This window comes from Atta colombica, unplaced genomic scaffold, assembly GCF_001594045.1.
Source record: "Atta colombica isolate Treedump-2 unplaced genomic scaffold, Acol1.0 scaffold65, whole genome shotgun sequence".
Taxonomy (NCBI): domain Eukaryota; kingdom Metazoa; phylum Arthropoda; class Insecta; order Hymenoptera; family Formicidae; genus Atta; species Atta colombica.
The window spans coordinates 1,236,020-1,252,082 of record NW_017259556.1 but is presented as its reverse complement, the minus strand read 5'-3'; the positions used below and the strand labels follow the sequence as shown (position 1 = coordinate 1,252,082).

The window sequence follows — 16,063 nt, the reverse complement described above, 5'->3', positions numbered from 1 at the left end:
TATGTATATACATATTTATATATTAGATACGAGAAAAAGTTCGTGGCGTTTTTCCCGTTAGATGGCATTAAAAAACCACGAACTTTTTCCCACACCTAATATATATTCACGCATAAAAAACTTTTACCAAAGAATTAATTAGAGGTGGTTGCTTTTTAACTATATCATGTTTTGAATTAAGATAATACATTTTGACAAACTTGGAAATTAAAAATAATAAAAATATTATTTAACTCAAGGAATGATATTTCATTTAGAATGTTTTTATCGTATGACAAATTTTTCAAGTCTGTTGATTGGCTAGAGAGGTCTACTTTGTCTTGCACACATTTGTTGTACGACAAAAATTCACAATTGAAATATCAAGAATTTTTGGTTTAAATTTTTAATTAACATTTACAATAATAATTATTCGCGTCGTAAGGTCCAGGACTTCTATCTCATAAATTAATTGAACACACACACACACACACACACACACACACACACACACACACACACACACACACACACACACACACACACACACTTGACATTTTTTTAAAGTAAATTATTTCACAATAAAAAAATTAGCATTTATCTTTATCTAATGGATGAATAAAATGTTATCAATCTTTGTTTAACTGTAAAACATCAAAGAAAACAATGAGATGTAATGTTGAAGTATTAGAATGAAATAGATTCTATGCGAATAATTATATTTAAAAGAACGCAAGTAATGTAATATTAAAAAGGTAAGGTTAAAAAGATTAAGAAAAAATTTGTTCGAGACAGGGTTATAGTACACAAAATACTTAAAGCTGTAAAACGTAAACAGGTAAATCAATATTGGATTGATTTACGTATGGCCTTACTGACTCTTTGTGATTGATCAATTCGCTTATTGTTTACGTTTTTGCTTCCGCCGTTTTTTTTCCCGAAATTCGAGGCTTTATTGTAAAAAACTGGTTATACATTTATGATTCAAAGTATTGTCCATCGCTGGCCACTATTTTCTCCCATCTTTCGGGTAGCGTACGAATCCCGCGTCGAAAAAACTGGTCATCTTTTGAAGCTATCCACGAATCGATCCAATTTTTTACTTCTTCATAAGACCGGAAGTGCTGGTTAGCCAGGCCGTGTGCCATTGATCGAAACAAGTGATAGTCAGAGGGAGTAACGTCTGGAGAGTACGGCGGGTGGGGTAGGACTTCCCATTTCAATGTTTCCAAGTATGTTTTGACCACTTTCGCAACATGGAGTCGAGCATTATTGTGTTGCAAAATCACTTTATCGTGTCTCTCGTTGTATTGCGGCCGTTTGTCTTTCAATGCTTGGTTCAAACGCATCAATTGCGTTCGATACCAATCGCCTGTGATTGTTTCAGTCGGTTTTAATAGTTCATAATACACTACGCCAAGCTGGTCCCACCAAATATAGAGCATGATCTTGGAGCCGTGAATATTCGGTTTGGCCGTTGACGTGGAAGCATGGTTGGGAACTCTCCATGATTTTCTGCGCTTGGGATTATCGTAATAAACCCATTTTTCGTCCCCAGTCAATGCGATGCAGAAATCCCTTCTGTCTTTGCCTTTCAAGCAGCTGTTCACAAGCAAACAAACGCCGTTCAACATCTCTCGGCTTCAATTCGTACGGCACCCAATTTCCTTGCTTCTGAATCATTCCTATGGCTTTAAGGCGTTTTGAAATGGCTTGTTGAGTCACTTCCAATGATCGTGCCAATTCTTCTTGATTTTGACACGAGTCTTGCTCAAGTAATACCTCCAATTCTGCATCTTCGAAAACCTTCTCTCTTTCATCGCTATGCCGGTCTTCCGACGTCAAAATCACCGTTCTTGAAGCGTTGAAACCACTCACGACACGTTCTTTCACTAATAGCGGCCTCATCATAAATATTTGAGAGCATTCGATGAGCCTCAGCCGCAGATTTCTTCATATTGAAGTAAAAAATTAAAATCTCCCGCAAATGACGAGAATTTGGCTCGTAAACTGACATTTTCAATCGAGAATAACTTTATGATGCAGACACAAATCGACTAATGTTTCTATGGGGTTATGTTGACAGATGTCCAAGTTTATTGTATGATGTCTATGATCTATTTATTTCGACTACCACTTACCGCTAAAGCCATCTATAGGAAAACGGCGGAAGCCGTTGTTGTACACCTATAATAATAAGTTGTGTATTAAGGATTAAAATCGACGACTTGGGTTAGGGAATCTGTCACAGTAATGGTTCACTGCTTTAAAAACACAAATTTACTTTTATTTGCTTTTAAGATATAAATTCACTTTAGCAGAGAATGTATGTTTTTAAAGCATAGTGAATCACTATGCTTTATTATGACAGATTTCTTAACCTAAATGATTGAATAGTCATCGACTTTGAAAATTAATGTATTTCGGTTCGCGGAATAGAGCTCTTACTACACACTTTTTTCTTATCAAATCTTTATACAAAAACGCATTAAGGATATTTTTAACGCATTCAGGATATTTTTAAAAAATTTGAGATGAGTGGGCTCTTCTTAACATTTATTTTTGTCACAATCGTACTATAATCTATCAATCAAGTGGAACCAAAATGGCGAATGAAAATACCTATATACTATATCTAGTGCCTTACATCCATACGACGATTTTCGTACATATTTCATTTTAAATTGAAGAGTCGTTCCAAAAAATTATATTAAAATTTTCTGTTTTAAGAACAAAAAATACATAAAAAAATGTTTTTAGAGCAAAAAATTTATTTTAAAGCTAAAAATTTTAGTTTTATATGGCAGAAATGAGACATTCTTAAACTTTTTTGTTTAGAACTTTTTAATGAGTACCGTCCGACGGTTAAAACTTTCTCTCAGAGTTATGATCTTGACAACATATGTCAAGATCAAGGTCACTGAGGGGTTCCTCTAATGTGCATATTTATCATATTTTTAATGTTGCAGATTGTGCAATAATATATCGTTTCAACGTATTTTACATTTTGCCTGTCTATATCAGTTTATAAAATGTAAGAAAGAGTAGATAGGACAAAAAACTATTTTCTTATATGAAATTATCATATTTAGCTTGTCCAAGATTAATAAGATATTAAAGCTCAATAATAGAATTATTTAATATTGTATTTCAAATGTTTTTTTCCAATAAACTCTGTAGTATTTATTGGAATAGGTATTTTAAAAATAAGATTTCATAAAAGTTTATTCGTGTCTTTAAAAATTCTCGAAAAATAGACTTTAATTTCATGCTATTTGTAATTTCTATTATTTCGAAAAAAATAAATTTCAAAATAATTACTTATTATAATTTCCAAAATTTAGCCAAAAAAGAAAGTGACATAGAACTTTTGTAATGATTTGACTGTTTAATCCTTGCAAGAATGAAAATTCAAGTGTATAAAGACGAGCAATCATTATATAAGAAGAAGAAGAATTGCATTTGAGCTGTAAGGAAATGAAATAAATGGTCCGTTAAACTTCACCCTCGACAGTTCGAAGTCATAGTGATTCGTGGGTGCAACAACATTCTCAATTTCTATTTTCATCAATCTCGAAACGTTTGTTTTGTAAAGATTTAAATACAGTAAAAAGTCGTTTGTTTGTTCTATAAATCATCTAATTTCGATTTATATATTTTTTCATTGGTTTTTTTGAAATAGTTAATATCATTTATCAATTTATGACATGAATAGAACTACATGAATTTTGTCGAAATAACTAAAAATTTAGTTACAAATTACTAAAAAATTAACCAGAAATTTGAAAATAATTTTGTTGGATTATCAAAATAATTACGTAGAAATCTTAAATATTGTATGAAGAGTAGTGCTGCAAAAAGTGACATTTTAAATAATTAATTTGAACGTTCTACATAAGTATTTTGATAAATCAACAAAATTATTTTTAGGTTTATATCGGGAGGATCCTGTTTGTTTATATATTGATTACCTACAGCATCATTTGCCTATATTCATATTTACACACAACTAAAATTTTATAAACAAAGTTTGCCTACATATATGTATTATTGCTTATATATATTGTCTACATGAATTATTGCCTGCAATTCAATTGCTTATATGCAAGCACTTATGCGCACAAGTAAAAATTTCAGAAAATCACATTTGCTTACATGTTATTATACATATTGTATATTTGATTGTCTATACATTCTAGTGACCAATCGTCCTAAATTGGGAGGGACAATTCCTAATTTTAATCTTTCATCTCTATTTACAACACGCTCAAATTTTGTTCTAAATTAAGACTTTAATCACAAATTGTCTCTCTTTTTTAAGAGATACATCTCAAATGCAATTATGACGTTGCAAGCGTCACATATTGAACTGTCATTTAGTAAGTGTATCTGATATCATTGTATCTGCGATCTGAGAGCGCGCTTTCAGCGCTAATCAGCTAAAGTTACTAGATTATAAAGTGCAATTGATTTCAGAAATATCATAAAAAATGGCCGAAGTGCACATAATACATGATTTGAAGTATACCAGGGTCCACATTGTCAATTGGGCAGTTAAATACATGACTAAATCTACGATTGCAGTCACTTTTAAAAAATAACCCGGATCAAGGCAAAAATACGTTTGTCTCGGCCGAATAATTTCTTAAAAATGCTCAAGCTCATGGTGATCACATCTGTAATGTATACTTTCGTATTCCTAAACAGTTCTGAACTGTACTTACACGTATCCTTCGTGCACTTTTATGCACAAAACTTCTATAACAAATATTGTAAATCCGTATTAAACTAAAGAACACATAAATTGAGCATTCGTACATATTTTTTGTTCATAAATAAACTAATTACAACTAAAAAACATTGATTTACATACTTGACAACTTCATTTTCCCAAATAAAGCACGTAATACAAATGCATAAATTCGAAATCGAGCCGTATTTCGCATGAAAATGGAGTTTGCAGCACTTTATAGAGCTAGTGATTTTATAATCAGCACTAATGTGCGTTCTATCTTCATTGAATATATATAACAAGGAAAACGTTGATAGCGTTAAAAATACATTCCTGGAATGCAGCCTGTATTATAATAATAATAAACAAGTTGATCAGCGATGAGTTGAAATATTTCAACATTTTACTATGCATTACATTGACAGAATTTGAAAATAATCGTTGCATTTGTCTTTCAGGGATAAATGCCTGTGTCAAACAATGTTTTTCTTTAATTACTTATGGACTTTTGAAAAAACACAATTATTAATAAAAACATTATAATCTGATATGCTCAGTGTAAAATTTAATTTTGATTTAACGAAGAATTTTATAATTTCTTATTTAAAAACTTAAAAATTATTCGTAAAATATATAGCGTACAAAAGTACAATTTTAAAACATAAAATGTGATACATTTTTGTGATTTCATAACTTGATGCAATTGTAGTTGTGATTTATATGATGCTATTAATTAAGTGTTATTAGTTATTTATCAATGTAATAATATAATGTTCATATTTCATTAATAAGTCTAAAAAATTATTAATTTATTAAAATTTGATTATGACGATTAATATTGACTTTTTGTCCCTCTTTCTTTTCTCTAGGAGTTAGTCTCTAGACTATATATACATTATTATTTACAGCTCGATTGTCTACAAGCACTTTTGGGTACAAATATAAAATTAAAGTTAAGTTAAGTAAGAAAATAATTTGTATTTTTAAAGCAGAGAATTTGTGTTTTAAAGCAGAGAATTCGTGTTTTTAATGCAGATAATGTATGCAATCGAGCTGTAGGCAATAATACTTATACATGTAGGCAATCGAGCTGTAGATAATAATTCATTTATAGGCAATCAAACAATTATAGACAATAATACATGTAGGCAAATGTGACTTTGTTTCTGTTTTTCTTTGTGCGCAGAAGTGCTTGCATATAAGCAATCGAGTTGTAGGCAATAATTTTTGTGCGCAAACTATCGGAAAAAGTGATGTAGGCAAACGATGCTATAGATTATCGATTTGTAGGCAAAAGAAACTATTTCGTTTGTATTTAACTAAATTTTTAGATAGCAAAACTTCTGTTTATGTATCTAAAAATTTAGCTAGATGCAGATCTAAAAATAATTTTGTTGAACTGTCACAATATAGACGCTCAAATTGCTAGAATATCAAAACTTTTTGCAGTATTATCAATTGAACAAATTGCTAGAATATCAAAACTTTTTGCAGTATTATCACCTTACATAATTATTTTGATGGCCTAATAATTTTTAGGTCTAAATTTAGTTAAATATTTCAGCATAAACTTGTTCTTTTCATGCAAACGCATACTTTGTACCATATACAATACTTTCATCAATACTTAACTAATGGGTTGTGTAAAAAATTATACATTTTTTTAAATCGAAATTAGATTAATGCAAATTAGATAATAAATAGGCGGCGCTAACTAAAAAAATACGGTGGGAAAAAGGAACAAGAGGGTAACTGATTCGGTAACTGATTCGGTAACTGAAATTAGCAAAGGAAATTATCCAGATGTCCAATTAATTTTGAAAAAATAATGTTGACGTTGTACTATCCTATCGTCTATTAATTAAAATCCTCTTTAAGCGGCTCCGAAAGTGAGTTTAAATGAAATTTTTTAAACTCATTTTCGGAGCTGCTTATAGTGGATTTTGAATTCATTCCTCTAACGAATATTAAATTTTCCAGCGAATGATACTTATTTTAGTTAGGAAGTAGGATACTATAACTTCTAGCCATTACTTTTTTTAAAACTAATTGGACATTTGAGTAACTTCCCTTATGAGATCGAATTCGGATTGGCGTCCATGAAGAAACTATCCATGAGAAACTATCGACAAAATGCAATCTCGCTGCCGCATTCCATGAGAGTAAAAACAGTCGTGAGAAGTTATTCATTAAGATATTGGAAGTACAAATAAGTTTCCGCCGTTTTTTATCAAAAATTAAGCATTTATTGTGACAGAACGGTACATAATGTTTTATTCAAAGTAATGGTCATCGTTAGCCGTTACTTTTTCTCATCTTTCTGGTATCATGTGGATCTTCCGCGTCGGAAGAACGCTTCATCTTTTGAGGCTATCCAATCATCGATACAATTTTTGGTATCTTCATATGATGTGAAGTGCTGCTCAGACAGGCCATGCGTCATCGATATCGATGATCGGAACAACTGGTAGTCGGAAGGAGCAATATTTGGAGAATACGGCCGGTGGGGTAGAACTTTCCATTTGAGTGTTTCTAAGTAGGTTTTGACCGGCGCCGCAACATGTAATCGAGCATTATCATGCAGGAGAATAATTTTGTCATGCCTGGAGTAGTAGTGGGCGTGTTTTTCCTTGAGTGCTCGGTTCAATCTCATCAATGTGTTCGGTAGAGAGTCCCAGTAATGGTCTCGTTCGGTTTGAGCAACTTATAATACACGACACCAAGCTGATCCCACCAAATACACAACATGAGTTTTTTACCATGAATATTCGGTTTGGCTGTCGATGTTGAAGCATGGCCAGGTGGTCCCCATGATTTCCTCTTCTTTGGATTATCAGTAGGAAGTGGATCCATCACCAGTGACTATATGCAAAAACTAGATGCAAAAAACCCTTTCGTTTATGCCTGGCAAGCAGCATTTCACATGTGAAAAACGGCTTCAACGTTTCTCGGCTTCAGTTCATATAGAACCCAATTTCCTTGCTTTTGAATCATTCCCAATGATTTCAAACGATATGAAATTGTTTGTTGAGTCACTCCTAATGTAAGTGCAAGTTCTTTTTGCGTTTGGCACGAATCTTCATCCAATAATGCTTCCAATTCCGCGTCTTCATACACTTTCGGCCTTCCGCTACGTTCTTTGTCTTCGACGTCAAATTCACCGTTCTTAAACTTTTGAAACCACTCATGACAACTTCTCTCACTTAAAGCAGCATCACCATATGTTTCTACAAGCAATCTATGAGCCTTAACTGTGGATTTCTTCAAATTAAAGAAGTAAATCAGAAGTTCCCGCAAATGACGCTTATTCGGCTCGACATTTTCGTACAAAAAAAAATATATGATGCTGATACAAAATCGCTAATATTTCAGGATTATGGTGTTGGATGTCCAATATCCTTATGATATGTCGTTTTACATCAAACAATTTTAACTATAGTTTATTAGTGGCGCCGTCTTTTGCAAACGGCGAAAACTTACTTATTCCCAATACGTTAAATTCTTTGATTGATTTCGATTGAACCGAACTTGACTTTGACAACAAGTTAAGACAATAATTCAATGTGACTTAAAGCTATCTTAAAGCAAATATGTCGTTCCCTATTTCAAAAGTGACACGATTCAAAAAGTATGATTTTCGAGCTGTTATCGTGAATAATTTAAGTAAATATTATCCTATCAACATATGTACGTAATTCAATAAATTTAATTGTAAAAATTTTTATTTACCTAATAATATTGCTCATTTTTTAAATTAACCTGAATTTTTTAAATTACCTGAATTGATTATTGAAATCACTTTTATATTACTTTGCACAAGCGAATACTTGTATTTTATTTTGGAATAGCATTATTTTATCAATCATTAACAAGGAATAACCATAGTATAATAAGAAAAAGAAGTGTACTATTGCGCAAAAAGATAATCAATCAATAAGAATGGCGGAACCTGGTCATATCAATTAATATATCAGCCAATCAGTGTTTTTTATTTGCAGTACCCAAAATGTATATAATTTAAGGAGGTACGATCGAAAAATCAAAATGCTTTGATCTATTTAAAAATTATACAGAATATTATTTAAAACGAAACTAACCCAACAAACATGATGCGTTTTTGGAGACTAGTATATAAATTCACACAAGAATCATACAAGCATTTAAGATCCTAGCCAGACCGTTTAAGGCTCTGATTTCTATAGTTTGTGTTATCACATATACAGTTTTATTATATGATAATTTTGTTACATATCTTTGTTATATATTTAACACATAACATAATTATGTAAATTAAATGTAATTAAATTATATCCATGTACCTATGAATTAGACATAACAAATATAAAATACATTTACAGCACTAAGCCATAATGCAAAAAGATGTAAATTATACATATTTTGGTTACATCTGCAGGAATGTATACTGTAGTCTATAACAGTTATATCACTAAAATTAGAGATTGTACTTTCCTATAAAATTACATCACTATGATGTAACTTAATTTCATAAATTATACGTCACTTTTTCACAGTGACATTTATTTAAAGAATTGAGAGAAATAAGAATTTGTTATATAAAGAAATCAAGGAACAATAAATGTGATTCAAGAAAATTGAAGGAAACAATTGATCAATAAGTACTACTACAAATTATTTCTGATTATTCAATAAAGAAATATTACATGGAAACGAAATAATATGCTGGTATTTATTCACTTATTAGGAAATGATAATAATTTACTTATGTTAAATACCTATCCTTTATATTTTTATATCTATAAAGGAAAAATTGATATGACAATCGAATATATTGTATTATCTAACTGCATAAAAATATTTAACTAATAGCATAATAGAAGCAAACTATATAGAATCTAACCTATATTTTGAATAAACTTTATTTGCTAGCGATACTGATTACTTTATTTCTTAGGCTAATGTTCTAGGGATCGTGGATTTAAATCTTGGTGGCGATGTGATTTTTTAATAATTTATTATAGTTAATAAGAGAGAGTTAGTAAACAAGAATATAGATGCAAAACAGTAAATAATAAATTGAATTGAAAAAATAAAAGTAAATAACAACAGAAAATTATTTTTTTGTTAAGATATAATCGTGATCTTTTTATTACATAAAAAAATAGTTTTTTAAAAAATATTTTGTTACATATTAAACACATATTTCTTTCATTTAAAATAAGTTGAAAAACTGTAATGAACTACTTTTTTTCTAATAGCAAGAAATAACCAAAAAACTTCTTCAAATCAAAGAAATCGAGTCAATAAATAACAAATAAATAACATTTTACCTATTTGTGATGACACATACACAGTGATAAATTTTGTATTGCATAAATGTTGCATTTTGTCTCAATACATAGATTGTTATATATCAACTTTGTCGCCATTTAAATCATATTTAATGCACTATTATGTAACTACTACAGGTAAAATGGGACGACAAATTTGAGAACATTCTCTGTAAATTCATGTAACTTTTGACATAACTGTTACAAAAAATTAAAATAATGTATGAATTATGTGAGATATATCTATATTTGCTGGGAATATTATACTAATTTCAAATCGACTGACCGTGTAATTTTTAAGAAAGAAAGAGCTAAAGTTAAAGTTTTATGTACGGTGTCTTATGGCAAATGCATTGAATGAGTGATATAATGCTTCGAATCACATAAAAAATATATATATATATATATATAGTTAGAACAAACCTTTTTTTACATCCTTGCAAGAATTTTAATTCTATTTATTGTGTAATTTATTTGTATAGAAGCAAAAACCTTATAAAAGCATATTTATTTAAGCAATTAAAAAAATATACGCGGAAAACTTGGCAACGCTTGACTTTCGACATTAGGTTAGATACGGCTTGCTTCATCTTGTGACACATGTATGATGATTGAATATATGTGCTTATAATGTTTTTGTTATGTTTTTAACTGTAAAATACGTGTATGAAAATAATATTTTAACCAATTAATTATCAATTACTAGTGGCACTAGTCAATTACTAGTATGCAACTCGAGTAGGAATGCCAACCTCATTTTCAGAATGCAATGTTACCAAGTTATCAATAATCATTGAACATAAAACATTAAATTACTTGCATCTTCTAATAATAAAATATTAATATTATGATTCATAATTAAAAATTAGCAATCAATGTTATCTCTTAATTTAAAAAAATCATAAATTAGCTTTTCTTATTATTAAAAGATTTTCATATATTAGGTTGATATTATTAATGTAGAACAATAGCATATACTTTATCACTTATTATACAAGTGATCGATTATTCATCTTGAAATAAGGAAATGATAATTAATGATTTTATTTTGAGAACTACTATTATACCTTTTATTAATAATTTAATAATAATTATTAAATCTCCTCTGGTTAATAATAATAATATTATTAAATTATTTATACATATAAAAAGAGTAAAAAAAATTAATAAAATATTATACTTTATCAAAATTTATTAGAAAAAAACAAAATAATATAAATTTGTAAATATTAATCATTTAATTTATATTATATTTAATTTACATTTAATTTATATTATATTTACCGCTCTTGAGGTTAATCTTCTTTCATTCTCTTTGCCGCAATGTCACTGTCTTTTGGAAACGAACAAAATTTTATTTTTTTTACTTTCGCATTTTCACTGCAGTTTTTATACTCCTTAACGCTGCATGCAACCATTTTTTACAAAAACATATTACAAGTGACGTCAGTTTTTTTTCATTATTTTCCAATATAGAAGCGACTTGTTCCGACGCCATATGTGCAGAACGGATCCAAATTTGGTGTATCTCATAAACACCTCTTCTTTATATTACATCATGGAACTAATTTCACAAAAAAATGATAAAAATCGTCACATCTTAAAAAGGATGGTTTTTAAGGATTGTAAAACGAAAATAAAATGACAAATAACAAAAATGACATTTAATTGTTATGTTAGGAATATATTCTTTTTACTGATTTTTAACTAATCAATTTTCTGTCAAGTTGAAAAATATTGTATAATTTTCCCTTTTTCTGAAGAACTTAATTCTTTTAGTTGTACCACTTTTTGAAGAAAAGGAACTTTCTCTTGAGAAGTTTGTGGAAAAAGAAAATTTTTTAAATTAAAAATGAGTAACAAATAAGATACTTTCCCAAAGTGTTGCTGGATTAGATTTCGTTTTTCAAACTGTATGAATAGATTTCTAATGTTTTAACCTTATTGGAAATTATCCTCGAGAGGAGTATAATGATACGATCGAAATGATACATTGTTGCGTGTTTATAATCTGTCATAAGCGAAAGTCTCGGTTAAGAGCCAAGATCAGATCTCTCTCGCGCTGAACACTTGGCGTGAGAACCATAGAGATTTTCACCCTTTTGTTGGGTCACCCAAACCGACAGTTAAGGTGGGAGGACGAATAGAGACGTGGCGTAAAGATCTGACTGTGCGATTATAATAGCGGCTGACAAGTGAGGAGCAAAGACCTGTTAGGACTTTATCAAAATATTTTCAGTCGGAAAGCTTCAGAAAAGAAAGAAGTCTATAAATAGATACAAAAAGTTTGTACAGAAAAATAACGATTTTGTTGAAGTATCTAAAAATTTAGCTATAGAGATACAAATCTGGAAGTAAATAATTTATTGCACTATCAAAATTGTTATGTCGGAAAATTATTATGTTTAAGCAGGTTGCTACAAAAACAAAACTTTTTGCAAATTTTCTACATAATTATCTTGATGATCCTAAAAAATTATTTTCAGATTTGTATCTAAATTTTTAAATACTTCAACAAAATCATTCTTTTCGTAGAAAGCGATCGATCATTTCTTTATCGTTGATTTTAATTAAACCGAGAATAGTCATTTGATTTATTTATATGTAAACGTGATGTATCACTTGAGTTTTTATGTACCAATAAAAAATATATTGTATATTATTGATTGTTTATCGATTTATTAATGTTTGAGAACTTGGATAATTAATTGTAATTTTATGTTCGTAATTTCGTAAATCGTAATTTTATGATTCACAATTTTTTGAAAAAAAAAAATGTAAAAGCAATAATTAAAGTATTAAACGAATAAATACATTAAACAGCTTATTATGACAATATTTCTAAAAAAATAACAATTGTAATTAATATAATGCTTTTTTATTGAATTTAATAGAATTGCAGATTTAAAGATTTATAAAGAATAATGATTAAAAAAAGAAAGATAATATATTAAACAATATATTTGATAACATATATCACCTATTCTCGCTGCTGAATAAAACTATCCTAGATGATTATTCTCGGATTAATAATGCACAATTGTAAGTAAAATATAAAAATAAAAATCAAATCTATCGAAAGTTAGAGATTTTAATTAATTTATAGTATAAATTAGTTGCTAAGCAATCGCGAAATTTTAAATTTCTTCGCACGAAGGAAAGCTGATGATAAATGGATTCGCGCAGAGATTTATCGGTCGCGAGCGCGACTTTAACGGCCGGCGAAGGCGGACGAGCGGCAACAAGGCACTTGACTAATGTTCTACCTGTTGTCCTGTAACACCTATACGTCCTACCTATCCGCTCACCCGGGGCCCCGCGAGGGCCCACTTATATACGAGCGCACACGCGTGCATACACACGTGTGTCAAGTTAGAAAAAGGTGCTTCGCGCGCGGGGCCAGCTTAGCATTTCAATATGCACAGGACGATTCAATGCCGAGTATGCGTGCGTATGTACATGCGTGCGTGCAGGAAAGAATTATGCGTGAGAAAGAGGAGAATAAACATCTAGGCAACGAGAAGGGAACGAAGAGGAAAGAAAGAAAAAAAATGCCCACGTAAGAGAGTAAGCTTGACTAATGCCACCCGGGACCGCGATCGTCGTGTGATCATTACTCATTTGTCATCCGTTGGATCGGGGTCCCTTGAAATCAGCCGATGGGACGGACCCCGTTGGGCCCTGCACGTTGCGCACCGATAACCGGCAGCATCCCGTCGAGACAGCGTCTCGTTCAACCACTGTTGCGTTTATAGCTGCGCCAGCGCGATTATTTCTTTTACATTTTGATGATCCTTACTGATTGTGTTCGTATGTATGCGTATGTTTTATGACATAATTCATAAATCAGATCATTTGTTGATCGACGTGCCAGAAAGATTTGGAAGGATTAAAGTTCTTTAATTCGTCCGATCGGGAATCGGAATATGTAAATTCTTTAGAATGGAATCTCTTTCTAAAGAGTGAAAATTGAGCCAATCTTAAAAAAAGTGATTCAATTTTCAATCTTCGAAAGTGAGATTCCTGCACTTTTCAGAGTGAGTTTTCACTCTAAACGTTTTAGAGAGAAGGTTTAAAATTTGAGTTAGTTTATGATTTCTATGAGTCTTCGCTTGATAATTTTGGTAGTTAATAGTAAAGTACTTTAGAGATTAGATTTGCGCTTACCTTCTAGAGAAGGCGGCTTCACATTTCGAGCAGCGGTATCGCCTGTCTCCGGTGTGTAACTTCACGTGACGATCCCGACTGCGCTTGTGTTTGAATAATCTGTTACACCAACTGCATCGATATGGCATCTGATCACCGTGACTCTACAATCAATACAATTATATAACACTACGGCATTTTTTCGATTTTCTTTATTATAGAAATTAAAAAGCATATATATTATAAATTAAAATGCATATAATATTAACCGTAAAAATAGAGGTTGTAAAAATAGAGGTTGTATCGACAATTATAAAATTGTAAATTTTTCAAAAGATTATTGTATTTTGAAGTTTTAACCGAAAAATCATAGAATTCAATAAAAATTGTGTATATCGCTCAGTTAAAAATTATAATCTTTATTAGATATTTTCCTCGCACTTACACAGAAACAATAATTTTACTAAAGTATCTATTTAAAAAGGAAAACATTAAATTTTGGCTGTTTTTCGATAGAAGAAATTACAAGATGTATAAAAATTATATATTATACTAAAGAGTAGGGCTTTGATTTTATTCCTTTTTTTTTTGAAGATATACGAAGATATAAACGTGAAACGTTTATCTGTTTATATTCACTTTCAGTAAAACGTTTACTTGTAAGTATAATTAGCGTGTATCCACTTAGCATATATCCGTTTATTAGAAACATTTTTCTGAATATACTTGTTTTAAGTTAGGTTATTACATTACATATTTAAATGAGAATAAATTTATAATACGTATATTTAGCACATTCATCTTTTTCATTCCATGAAAAGTCTTGTTGAATATCTTAATGTTTTTTTTATAAAATTAAAAATTGATTTTATTTGTTTCGCATATCTTTATAGTTTAATATTTAAAAAAACACGCGTTATTAGTGCCATTTACTCTTTTAATTATCATAAATATATATAGGGTGTCTTACCTAAGACTGGCCATCCGAATAATATTCACAATTTTAGAGATAGAAAAAGAGGAGCATCATGTGACAATGAACATTTTTTTCCAAGTGGAAGCTTAGAGGATTTAAAGATCACCTTCGTTCCATTTTTAAAAATGGAACTATGTCAATATTTTACATAATATAATTCCTCTAACTATTCTGTATTAAGGTAATAATGTCAAACCAATAATTTATGAGATATTTTATGCTTTGTGACATATATTGATATAAAATATTAAATAACTCGTAAACTATTAACTTTTTGATAATTGTACTTTAATACTTTTATGAACAGAATAATGAGATGAATTAATTGGTGTAAAGAAAGCACATAGTTGCATTAAAAAATATGTACGCAAAATGGATAATCTTTTTGGAAGTCACTCACGATTATGACCTTAGCAACATATGTCAAGGTCAAGGTCATTGGGGAATGCTCATCTAATCTGAATTTTTATCTTTATTTACTAAAAAAAAATTATACAACATATATAATTATTATTGATATGAAAATGTAAAGAAAGGTTCTGTTTATTGATATACTTAAGCATAATAATTAATTGTTTAAAATTTACAAAATAGGAGAGGACTTTTCGACTCAGTTTAGTCCGCTTTTATATATATATATACAAGCAGGGTGTCTGGAAATCGCTAAATATTTCATAGACAGATAGAGCGGACTAAGTCGACTAAGTCGAAAAGTCCTCTACTAAATTTCCCCAATAGTTAATGAGATATTAATCCTTAAAGCTAGCCGAATAGCGCGCTCGCCCGACCTATTATACTGCAAAGTGTATATGCCTACCTTGGCGCGCGAGTCTTGGGAGTTGGGGATTGGTTGTTCCCTCAACTTTCTATAGTTCATTTGATTTCTATAGTTCCTCGTTTGCATATATATATATATATATA

General features: G+C 30.2%; 1 protein-coding gene across 1 annotated transcript in view; it reads right to left on the bottom strand.

Moving 5' to 3' along the window:
* Window positions 1-16,063, bottom strand: part of LOC108692200 (zinc finger protein 423 homolog) — an 88,728-nt gene that overhangs the window by 43,040 nt on the left and 29,625 nt on the right. Inside the window, exon 3 of the mRNA XM_018200358.1 lies at window positions 14,188-14,330. Within this exon, the coding sequence (XP_018055847.1) occupies window positions 14,188-14,330 (143 nt within the window). The remainder of the gene's footprint in view (window positions 1-14,187; window positions 14,331-16,063) is intronic.